The 12,287-nt window shown below is 41.3% G+C and overlaps 2 protein-coding genes and 1 pseudogene across 4 annotated transcripts in view; 1 reads left to right on the top strand and 2 right to left on the bottom strand.

Moving 5' to 3' along the window:
- LOC133650873 (sperm-associated antigen 1A-like) overlaps nucleotides 1-4,191 on the bottom strand; it is a 31,258-nt gene extending 27,067 nt beyond the window's left edge. Inside the window, exon 1 of the mRNA XM_062048601.1 lies at nucleotides 3,482-4,191. Within this exon, the coding sequence (XP_061904585.1) occupies nucleotides 3,482-3,938 (457 nt within the window). The 5' untranslated portion in view covers nucleotides 3,939-4,191. The remainder of the gene's footprint in view (nucleotides 1-3,481) is intronic.
- A 2-nt stretch (nucleotides 4,192-4,193) lies between these two features.
- On the bottom strand, nucleotides 4,194-10,147 carry LOC133650874 (DNA-directed RNA polymerases I, II, and III subunit RPABC4). 3 transcript variants are annotated; one of them, XM_062048602.1, is made up of 4 exons: nucleotides 9,997-10,147; nucleotides 8,611-8,679; nucleotides 8,446-8,538; nucleotides 4,194-4,291 (listed from the first exon to the last, which is right to left on the bottom strand). In XM_062048602.1, exons 2-4 carry the CDS (start codon nucleotides 8,669-8,671, stop codon nucleotides 4,269-4,271), a joined length of 177 nt encoding a protein of 58 aa, XP_061904586.1. In that variant the 5' UTR covers nucleotides 8,672-8,679; nucleotides 9,997-10,147; the 3' UTR covers nucleotides 4,194-4,268. The 3 variants fall into 3 exon arrangements, with proteins under 3 accessions (XP_061904586.1, XP_061904588.1, XP_061904587.1); XM_062048604.1 differs by having other exon boundaries at nucleotides 8,611-8,676; nucleotides 9,997-10,125; XM_062048603.1 differs by lacking the exon at nucleotides 9,997-10,147 and adding an exon at nucleotides 9,812-9,984.
- A 1,354-nt stretch (nucleotides 10,148-11,501) lies between these two features.
- LOC133649957 (transcriptional activator protein Pur-alpha-like) lies at nucleotides 11,502-11,895 on the top strand (annotated as a pseudogene).
- Nucleotides 11,896-12,287: the final 392 nt, after the last annotated feature.

The raw sequence follows: 12,287 nt of genomic DNA, 5'->3' as shown, positions 1-12,287 counted from the left end.
AGACAATCTAGTCCCTAATTAACTTTACTGTTTGGTTTAAAAAAAAAAAAAAAAAAACATGCATATTTTTGTACAGAATCGAAAGTATGCTTTTGTGAGCAGTTAGTTATTCATAAACCTAAACATACAGTATGTGATTTTAAAACAATGACAAATTTAGTCACCTATACATACATTATGTACATAATAATGTACAGTCGCCCCTCGTTTATCGCTTTTAATTGGTTCCGGACATGACCGAGATAAATTAATTTCCAAGTAGTAGGAATCAACTGAATATTTTCATAGCTAGAGCATAAAAACCTGTTTATGACCATCTAAATACATTTTTAAACATTACGAGAGCCCTTTAGACATGAAACAACACCCTTTAGTCACATTTACACTCTTTCAATCCTAGACAACAATGCTGCCTCCGACTAAGCCAATCAGTAGCCAATTTTTTAATTTAGGGCAAAAATGTATGTTTAAAAAAAACAAAAACTGATGTGATGAAACCGCAATATTTGAAGTTTGATGTGGCGAGGGACAACCGTACATTGTTTTGTGATTGTTTAAAATTCTGAATGAGTCTGTGCATTTATGTTGACATTGAAGGCAGTCAGTCCTTCATCAACCTACCATGTGTGATTTTGAAACATTAAGGATTGTTTGGGCTTTAAAGGCCTACTGAAACCCACTACTACCGACCACGCAGTCTGATAGTTTATATATCAATGATGAAATCTTATCAATCAATCAATGTTTATTTATATAGCCCTAAATCACAAGTGTCTCAAAGGGCTGTACAAGCCACAACGACATCCTCGGTACAGAGCCCACATACGGGCAAGGAAAAACTTAACATTGCAACACATGCCAATACGGCCGGGTTAACTTATAAAGTGACATTTAATATTTCCCGGGAAATATCCGGCTGAAACGTCGCGGTATGATGACGTATGCGCGTGACGAAGGCAGTTGAACGCGTCATCTTGGAATAGGTCCCTCCCAATTTAAACAGCTCTGTTTTAATCGCTAATTTCCACAGTATTCAGGACATCTGTGTTGGTGAATCTTTTGGAAATTTGTTCAATTAACAATGGAGACTGCAAAAAAGAGAGTTGTAGGGAAGCGGTGTGTTGCTGCTGGATGTAGCAACACAAACCAAAACACAACCGGTGTTTCATTGTTTCTTTTCCCAAAAGATGGCGGCCAAGCTTTACTATGGAACAAAGAAGTCAAGCGAACACGGTTGGATTGGACGACACATACAAAGTACAGTGTATTATGCAGCGAACATTTCGAAAGATCATGTTTCGAAGAGGGTCCCTTGCGAATGGCAGAAATGGGAATCAGCACTCGTCGACTCGTGCTGAAGAAAGGTGCGAAGCCAACTATTTTCGATAGACCACGGACAAGTCCGGAGCACCCGACCCCCTCCACAAGCGGACAGACTGTGCACATGAGGTCTGCATTTGCCAAAAGGGAAAGGAAGAGGGTAAGAATCTTGATTTCCAGTTTTCATAGTCAGACTACACTGTTCCAATATCCATTTCTTTGTTCTCAATTGTTGAAACCCCCCCCACACCCCGGATTGTAAATAATGTAAATAATTCAATGTGATTATCTTGTGTGATGACTGTATTATGATGATAGTATATATATGATAGTATATATCTGTATCATGAATCAATTTAAGTGGACCCCGACTTAAACAAGTTGAAAAACTTATTGGGGTGTTACCATTTAGTGGTCAATTGTACGGAATATGTACTTCACTGTGCAACCTACTAATAAAAGTCTCAATCAATCAACCAAAACTAACACACACAGTCATAGACTACTCCAGTGGTTCTCAACCTTTTTTCAGTGATTTTCCCCTGTGAACATTTTTTTAATTAAAGTACCCCCTAATCAGAGCAAAGCATTTTTGGTTGAAAAAAAGAAAAAAAATACAGCACTATGTCATCAGTTTCTGATTTATTAAATTGTATAACAGTGCAAGATATTGCTCATTTGTAGTGGTCTTTCTTGAACTATTTGGAAAAAAAGATATAAAAATAACTAAAAACTTGTTGAAAAATAAACAAGTGATTCAATTATAAATAAAGTTTTCTACACATAGAAGTAATCATCAACTTAAAGTGCCCTCTTTGGGGATTGTAATAGAGATCCATCTGGATTCATGAACTTAATTCTAAACATTTATTTTGTTGAAGTATTATTCAATAAATATATTTATAAAGGATTTTTGAATTGTTGCTATTTTTATAATATTTAAAAAAAAATCTCTCGTACCCCTTGGCATACCTTCAAGTATCCCCAAGGGTACTCGTACCCCCATTTGAGAACCACTGGACTACTCCACGAACAATGAAATAAATGAACAATAAAATAGTCTACATATAATTATTGCTTCAAGTTCTAGTCAAGTTCTTCTGCAGTATAAAGTATCGTACATTTACTGACATTACTCTCAATAGTGTCAATACTGTCAATAGATTACAATAGACAATAATATAAAGTATTGTACATTTGTACATTTACAGACAATAGATCAGATCATGGACAGTACGACTACGGCATCAGTGGCGGATGCGGTGGATGAACCAATGGCAATGGCACTAGATTTGCCTGATGAGGAGGGCGATCAAGATCAGGTTCGATTTGTTTTCCTAATCAATGTTCAAATGGATTACAGTTCAAGCCCAATCCAAAAGTATTCATAATTAATGTAAATGAGGTATCCATATTACATGTAGCTGTTTCTCCATTTCCAGGGAAATACAAGAGAACAAGGATGCCAGACGGACTGGGTACCGATTGGGACAGCACCAACAGCAATGACCAGTAGCAAGAGCACCCAAACAGGGAAAATACATCATAGATCAAAGGGTATGTCTATTTCGGTGACGAACATGATTCTGCACATCACAGTACACATTGCACGCTGCCTGTGCAGAGTAGAGTAGACAGATAAATTAGGTGATTCAAAGACAATAATTATGTGATTCTAGTTTAATTTTAACAGATTATATAAAACAACTTGTGCTTGATTTTATTGCTAGGACACCAGGTGACCCCAGATATCCTCGAGAGGGTTAGAGCTCGGCCGGCCAGAACATGCATGTTTTTGTGGAAAGCCAGGTATAGATGATTCTAAAGTACATGTTCCTCTGAGCATTGTAGGCAATCTTCTTCAGTCTGTTTTTTTAAACATGGACTCTTTAGTCTTTAATAAACATGATGCATTCTTGTTTATATTAAAGACTACATTTGCAGTCTTTTGTAAGTCATGTTTGTCATTGAAATGAAAAAATATTTTTGAAACATGTAAGAATTATTTGTTTAAGAAACATTGTTTTTGCAGACAGTGTATATTTGATGAATCAAAAACACAAGCCTTTTTCTTTATCATATAATAATCGTGACATGAAACACATGTTCAATGATATAATTTAACACAGAACATTGTCAATAGTGAAGTAAGTGTTCCCACCTGCTTCAGCACAACCCTCAATAGCCTGGCTGTACTTGTCCAACGCATCCCCAAACTGGCCGTGCTTGAAGAGTTGATTGCCCTCATTCTTAATCCGTGCCAGGTGGGGCGGGAGAGACCCGGCATGGTGGTTTGTGTCCACTGCGGGGCAGCGGGGCTCCTCTCCTACCGTGGCTGGGATGCTCCCAGTCCCATTGGCCACCGCTTTGCCGGGAGCGCTTTGATCCTTCCCTTCCGTGCATTTACCCCTGTTCTCGGCTGCAGTCTGATCCAGTCTGGATTCCCCTCCCCCACTAAAGAGGGATTTCTCCTGCGTGTTCCCCATCGCTACACTGCAGTGTATCCTGGCACTTCCTCCCTCTCTGCCAGCCTCTACGGCTCTTAAAGCCGCAGCAGCTCCATCTGGATGGGGGTTTCTGCTAGGACATGCCCCCTTGTGGGGGAGGGACAACAGCATGCAGCTATGTGAAAGCCTTCATGTTTAATGGCAGAGGTCGGTTTATTTAAGTGTTACACAAAAATATAGTTTCTGTCACATTTAAATATATTGTTAGTTTCATTCATGTAAGGCTATAGATTTACTGGTATGTTAAAATCATTAAGAATCATGGTGCAAAACCAAGAAAAAATACAGTATGTTCCTCAAAAATTCACTCTGAAATGGAAAAACTGTACATTTGTGGGGCAATTTGCACTCAAAACACACAAAAGGTCAGTGAAAATTATGTTTTAATAAAACCCAAAAGCAAATCCAACAACAAAGACAGCACAAAAACATTCCTCCGCTTCATCGGGCATCAAAAACAACCACTGTAAATAATGAGTAAAGGAAAGAGGCTTATATGACATGTTAACATATATAAATGACATTTTAAGCATACAATTTATTGTTAACCAGGCCAAATCTGGCGAGCTTAGTACAAACTATTTTCGCAACAGATTCCTAAATTAAGCACAGCACTCCTGTCATATAGTGGATCTTTGAGCATAAACACCCGGTGTTTCCCCTATATGTAATTGATTGTGACGCGCTGCCGCGACTTAAGAATGAGGAGATTTTTTTTGGTAAAAAACGAACAAACATGTAAAACAACACAAAGTAAGTATACAACCTTCATAAAATATTTTCTTAACATTTGGAACGATACATCAACTTACAAATAGACACCTGTGTCATGGCCTGAGGGTGTCTATCACTTTTACTGGCATTTAGCAACGTTGGAGGGTGGCAGGAACCCTGCCACACAAAAAACTAAAAATGTGCTGACTTGCTTTACGGCATACGTCACTCCCCCTTTTCTTATTCGTTAAAAAGATAGTAGTCCATGTGAACGCCTCCGTGCCACCAGAAAACAAAAAGAAGAACGCCTATGTGCATTTATCATGGTCGACGCACCAAAACAACCAAAGAAACAAAAAGTTTTGCTTGAGGAGACAAAAAAATAGAAATGAAGCCTATCCGGATAAAAGGACTGTCAGGATCAAAATTGCCCCGGCTTCCACTCGCTGTCGAGCTCAAAGATGAGGGATTTCGGCCAATGCTGCCTTGGCTCTGTTCCTGCTAAACTAGGAAGTTAATTTCAATGCTCAAATCAAAATGCTAATGCCAGCTATCGGAAATTTGCGTAGTAGCAGCCACTACCTTGATAGTTGGCAGTTCCACACCACTTCATTCGAAAAAAGTCTCCAGCCAGTCTTTCTTTGCTTCTGACCTGCATCCAACCCGATACATTCTGGTAGTAGCATCATATTTGTAGAGCAAACCAAGATCGTTTCTTGATAGTGTCTGCTATTTAACGTCAGCATAGCCATTAGAGATGTAATATTTTTGCCAATATTACAGCAGACATCATGTCAGTTTGATGCAATATGCGCTAGTCCTCATGGGAAATGTGGTTTTCCTTCTGGCAAAACACTACTAATTTGGTCCACTAGGGCCGCCAAAATCAACCAAAACTGGAAGTACTTAAGTGGGGCTTTAAGTAATATATTGTATGAATGGACCAAGACTGATATCTGTGTATTGTTAGGCTTTAATAGCGATATAAGATTTATATCTGCATTTTAAACCAAAATGTGCAAAGTGTTTAGGCTTAATAATAATAATAATACCTGGGATTTATAAAACGCTTTTCTAAGTACCCAAAGTCGCTTTACATGTTTAAACTCTACACCACATGAATGTTACTACCATGAATTGATTAACGTGGACCCAACTTAAACTAGTTGAAAAACTTATTCCGGTGTTACCATTTAGTGGTCAATTGTACGGAATATGTACTGTACAATCTACTAATACAAGTTTCAATCAATCAAAACCAGTGTTCTGAAAAGTATTTTAAAATGTAATCATAGTTAGTTGTTACTTAACCAAAAAAGTAATTTAATTACTAATGGAATTACTATTTAATATATGTAACTCATTACTAGGGAAAGTAATTAATGTGTTACTTTAAAAACTAACTTCAAATATACTGTATGTTATATGCAGTTGAGATAAGTTTCGTACAGCAGATTTGAATAAAAACTATAATTTGCTAACATTTTCGACTTAAACTCTGCCCGGCGGGAGGCACAAATTCACTAAAGTAAGCCAACGGAAGGTGCCGAAAAGCCGGGGGCTAACTAGCCAAATGCTAGGTCAAATTGGTTGCCTAGCAACCCAAAGCTTAACAACAAAACCAAAGAGTTGAACATATTTTAAACGCTTCTGACCGCACAAGCGAGCTACAAGAAAGGCTGACACAGCTCTGGCTGGTGCAAGGTACATGAAAAACACAGCAGGAGTTAACAACACCAACAGCTTCACTTCGCTGCTGAACAAACACGAGAAGCCGTCAACACAGAGTTACCAAAGGTAGAACCAAACATAAAAAGCGTTATATGTTGAAGAGGTTCATTTAGCCTACTGATGTGTATATATAAATGGTTGATTTATATAGGCTAGTAAGGTAAAGTGTTGTACCTGACAAGTTTCGGCTACCTTGCTTCTGCAGCCTTCATCAGAGGTGTCACGTGATCCATATAACAAAAAAATCCACATAACAGACGACGTCACGCTAACATCACGTGACACCTCTGATGAAGGCTGCAGAAGCAAGGTAGCCGAAACTTGTCAGGTACAAAACTTTACCTTACTAGCCTATCAACCATTTATATATTTAAAAAGCGTTAGCGGAACTCTACAAAACAATGTAAATGAGACATGAAGCAATGTCGACAATCGCCAGGAACAGATTATCAATGGTGTACAAAAAGATGTTGCAGATCTCAGAAACAGACAGAAAATAATGTAATGATATGATGGAATTTAGAAAGTTCAGCGAGGAAATTAAGATTCTCACTGAAGACAACACAGTATTAAAACGGAAGGTAGAGAAGCTGAAAGAGGAGAATGCAACGTTGCGGCGACAGTCGAATGCCAAGCAGCAAGACAACATCCATTGGGACAACAGCAGTGTTGTGTAGAACATTAAAATAGAGATAGACGCATTGTGGCAAAAGTTGCAACTAAATAACACTGATTTTGAAGAACTTTAGGGAGGAAATGGCTGCATTGAGACAACAGTTCAATGCCAGACAAGATATCACCAATTTGGGGAATTACAGTGTTTTGGAAAACAGCAGAAGACGTGGATCAGTTTACACGACAGAATTACATTATTACAGGGCTACGCATCAAACCTCGATCCTATGCAAGAGCAGTTGCCAACAGAGGAGAACCAGACGACATGGACGCTGCCAACAGAGCAACAATTGGTCAACTTTTTTGCAATCAAAGGGAATTGATGTTGATATTAACATCATTGATGCATGCATCTCACTGAATAGAAGAGGCAATACCACCATGCTAGTCACCATCATTAAGCTTGCCAACAGGAAATCCACAATAGCATTGCTGACAGGGAACAAAGTTGAAAAGGCACAAATGTGTACATGAACGAGCACCTCGCAATGCTGAAAATGCACGCGACTTGAGGAAACGGGAGAAAATTCAGGAAACTTGGAGCGCCAACTGCAAAATCTACATCAAACTGAATGGGGTTCAGAAGCAAGAGTCCTACTTGTCAAGAACATCAAGGATCTGCACAAGAGCAACAAGTCGCAGCGGAGCAGAGACAACATCTTCCCTGATATCTCATACCTGGACTTTGTGAACTACTTATTTTTTTAACCCAGCCCATTTTACAGCTGGAGGGACTTTTATAATTTTAACAGTCTAGAAAGCTATGACCACTTTTGTGGATGCATTCGTGACGCTTGTGTTTATCTCTATAAACCCAGTGGACATTGTGTTGTCAAGGCTAGAGTAATTCACTCTCAAAAAAGATCCGATCCAAGTTGACACCCTGGATAATCACAAATAACCAATCTAAGGTCATCTCAGCGCACTGTGACAGGATTGGGAGAATTATATTTTCATGTTGCTTAATTTTCTTTTGTATGTAGAGGCAACAGTCCGGATAAGAGAAGTGAGTACTGTTTTTTTATCAATACAACTACTATCAAAGTTCTTAGACCAAGCCCATCAAGTTAATGCAAAGTGGGGCTGTCATTTTTTTTAAATTCATTTCTACTTACAAAATGTTCTTATTGACCGGAAATCAAATGATCCGAACAAACACAAAGTCGACGTAGCACATCACATATCAGTTGATTGCAGTTATCCATGCTCGCCTTTGCCGTTAATTGATATTTTCAGCCGCTTCTGTTTGTCCAGAAAAACACTTAGGAATGCAATAAAAGCTAGTGATATTTCTCCCACCTCGACTGTGGCAGTTGACAAAAATTAAGCCTTTTAATATGGCCAAAAGCAATGCATTGTGGGAAATTTATAACAAATCCGAACCCCTCTATGTACAAAACAAAAATAGAGGTGCAAGATGCTGTCAACCCCTGCCTGTCTTTCTTAAAATATGCCCCCTTCAAAAAACAAAAAATTGTTCAATAACGTAAAAGGATACATCTATTTGTTCTCTTCTTGTACATGATCCTGTAGCCGCACTCTCTGCACCGGATGGGATCACGGGCTTTGATTTCGATTTCCTTGTGGCACTCTGCGGGTAAGCACATGATACATTACTGCACATTAAAGAACAAATAAAAGCAGCGGTTAATTGGTCCATTACCGCCACATATGTAGAACATTGGCTGCTGCTTTGGCGGCTGTACATCTCTTGGTGTTTCCATTGTATCTACTAAAAAAGACACAATTAGCATGATAAGTATGTAGCATCACAACATCCATCTTCTTCCGCTTATCCGAGGTTGGGTCGCGGGGGCAGCAGCCTAAGCAGGGAAGCCCAGACTTCCCTCTCCCCAGCCACTTCGTCCAGCTCTTCCCGGGGGATCCTGAGGCGTTCCCAGGCCAGCCGGGAGACATAGTCTTCCCAACATGTCCTGGGTCTTCCCTGTGGCCTCCTACCGGTCAGACGTGCCCTAAACACCTCCCTAGGGAGGCGTTCGGGTGGCATCCTGACCAGATGCCCGAACCACCTCATCTGGCTCCGCTCGATGTGGAGGAGCAGCGGCTTTACTTTGAGCTCCCCCCGGATGACAGAGCTTCTCACCCTATCTCTAAGATAGAGCCCCGCCACCCGGCGGAGGAAACTCATTTCGGCCGCTTGTACCCTTGATCTTGTCCTATCGGTCATAACCCAAAGCTCATGACCATAGTTGTGGATGGGAACGTAGATCGACCGGTAAATTGAGAGCTTTGCCTTACGGCTCAGCTCCTTCTTCACCACAACGGATCGATACAGCGTCCGCATTACTGAAGACGCCGCACCGATCCGCCTGTCGATCTCACGATCCACTCTTCCCTCACTCGTGAACAAGACTCCGAGGTAGCAATGATCCTAGGAGCTATGTTGTCCGGGGGCTTCCATGCCCCCTGGTAGGGTCTCCCAAGACAAACAGGTCCTAGGTGAGGGATCAGACAAAGAGCAGCTCGAAGACTTCTATTGAAATACAAAAACCGAGACTCAGATTTCCCTCGCCCGGACGCGGGTCACCGGGGCCCCCCTCTGGAGCCAGGCCCGGAGTTGGGGCACGATGGCGAGCGCCTGGTGGCCGGGCCTGTCCCCATGGGGCCCGGCCGGGCACAGCCCGAAGAGGCAACGTGGCCCCCCCTCCAATGGGCTCACCACCCATAGCAGGGGCCATAGAGGTCGGGTGCAATGTGAGCTGGGCGGCAGCCGAAGGCAGGGCACTTGGCGGTCGGCTACAGAAGCTAGCTCTTGGGACGTGGAACGTCACCTCGCTGGGGGGGAAGGAGCCTGAGCTAGTGCGCGAGGTGGAGAAGTTCCGGTTAGATATAGTCGGACTCACTTCGACGCACAGCAAGGGCTCTGGAACCAGTTCAACAGCATCACAACAGCTACATACGAAAACAGCATGGCACAATCAACGTGATGAGCTACAGCTGTAGTTAACGTATATTGTAGGGCAGATGATTAAATGTAGCATGATAAAAATACACATTCAAATACTACAAACATGTAAAACAATCTCACCGTGGTTGTAAACCAAATAAACGGTTTCGGTCCACTCGTCAAACACACGCCACTTCCTTGCACATGCGCAGTAACTTCTTCACTCGACTCAGTAAAGTGCTTTGTGATTGGCCAAAAAGAGATTGCATTAGGGATGGGCGATACCACACTTTTAGGATTCGATACGATACCGATACTTGTTCTTGCATTTTCATCGATACCGATACCGATACCATTAATTTCTTATTGGCAATTTTTGTCAGTCAAAAATATTATTACTATTATTATTTAAGACAAATCACAAGACAAATACAGACCATTTATATCACATGTATTATGCTCAATATATAATAAAAGTAAAATTAAAATAAATAACATAAATATGAAAAATAAATTAAATATTATATATAATAATAATTATATATTATATATAATAATAATTAGATATTAGGGCTTTCCAATTAACTGTCAAATCCGAATCGCAAGAAGCTGCAGTTATTTTTTAAAGTTTGTGATCATATAATTAGCAATTAATGAAATATAAAATAGGCTAATGTTTTCGAAATGAAAGAAATCATGTTACAGATTAAAACCAAAATCACATTCAATCATATATTTCAAGATTTTCTTGGAAAAAAATAAAACTGTAATGCAAAGATGAAGAATCTCCAAATTGTATCTCTTTCTTATCTTGTTTTAAATACTCAAGCAAATTTCAACTAACAGTAAATTCCCATGTGTGGAAATTATTTGAATTTAGGATAATCATTTAAACAAAAATATTCAATAAAAAAATTAAACAATGCCTGACACTGGATATGCCTGGCTGCATCGCTGTCGGCTGGCTGTGTGTGTGTTGCACGTTGACGACGCTCATTCGCTGTTTCCTGTCACGTGACTGGGCCAGCTCTATACTCTGCCAGGTACAGGGGTGTCCCAGCACATAGTAAGTTAAGTAAGTCATCAAAAACATCTGAACGTGATGCTTGCACCCCCCACACGCCGTTTTTTGGTTTATATCGATACTTTTTTCAGAAAAGTGATGCCAAATGAGTAGCGTGTGAGTATCGATATATCGATACCACAGGTTCGATACGCACATCCCTAGATTGCATGTACACTCCGACTCAACAGGGGACGCGGTGGTTTAAGAAGAAAAAAATCACAAACTGCCCAGTGTTGGAAACATTTTGTTTGTTTTACACGTATCTCTATGGGTGAGGGCCGACATCCGGACAACTGAGCTACATACGGGTTCTTTGAGCCATAGCAACCAGACTGGCGTTGAAAACAAACCGTTGCCATTACTCTTTAACCTGTCGACCTACGCTGGTTAAACCCGTCATTCTGCCTCCAAAATGCCGAAAAACTGTGTTGTTTTTGGTTGTGCTAACCACAACTGGAAACAGGGAAAACAAAGGTTGTATTTGGTTCTGCCAAAGCGTGATAAAAGCCCACAGAGACGAGACAAATGGCTCGCAGCCGAAGTCGGGGCCGGTGGCAACAAGAGCCGCCTCACGCTGTCTATGTCGGTGGCGGTCGAGTTCCGCGACTACTTGGTGGACTTCATCGAACACTGCGCCCATTTGGGTCCCAGCAACCCGGGCATGGTGCAGGATGAGCCGCGGCGGGCCCTGAAAAGCGAGTTCCTAGTGCGGGAGAATCGGAAGTACTATATGGACCTGAAAGAGAACCAGCGGGGACGGTTCTTGACGATCCGGCAGACCGTGAACAGGGGGCCCGGCTTGGGGTCAGACCATCGCGCTTCCGGCGCAGGGACTTATCGAGTTCCGCGACGCTTTGGCCAAACTTATTGACGATTACGGCGTGGACGAGGAGCCCGCGGAGCTGCCGGAGGGCTCGTCGATGACTGTGGACAACAAGCGCTTCTTCTTCGACGTGGGCTCCAACAAGTACGGCGTGTTCACACAAAGTTGTTGATAACTTCCGCGTCTCTTTCTTAGTAGCGCGCAGGCTAAGCTAACTAGCAAGCTAAGCTAACTAGCAAGCTAAGCTAAGCCTGAGAAGCTTTAAAGTTTACTGAGACGAGTCTGACGCAAATAATACATTTTCGTTTTTTCACACGATATGCGAATAAGTAAAAATGCGTAAATGAAGGATTTAACGCCAACTTCCAAGCCACAACGCTCGTTAAATGCCTTTTCTGGCAATGCTGTGTTCGCTGTGAGCTGGTTTGTTTTCAACGAATTCCCGGTTGCTAGGGGATTGGTAGGCGGAAGTGACGTAGGTCCGCCCTCACCCATATAGAGGCTTTGCAGTCACGTGGTTTTATCACGTGACTTTGTGTTACG

Source organism: Entelurus aequoreus, linkage group LG05 (assembly GCF_033978785.1).
Source record: "Entelurus aequoreus isolate RoL-2023_Sb linkage group LG05, RoL_Eaeq_v1.1, whole genome shotgun sequence".
Taxonomy (NCBI): domain Eukaryota; kingdom Metazoa; phylum Chordata; class Actinopteri; order Syngnathiformes; family Syngnathidae; genus Entelurus; species Entelurus aequoreus.
This window is presented reverse-complemented; position numbering and strand designations above follow the sequence as displayed.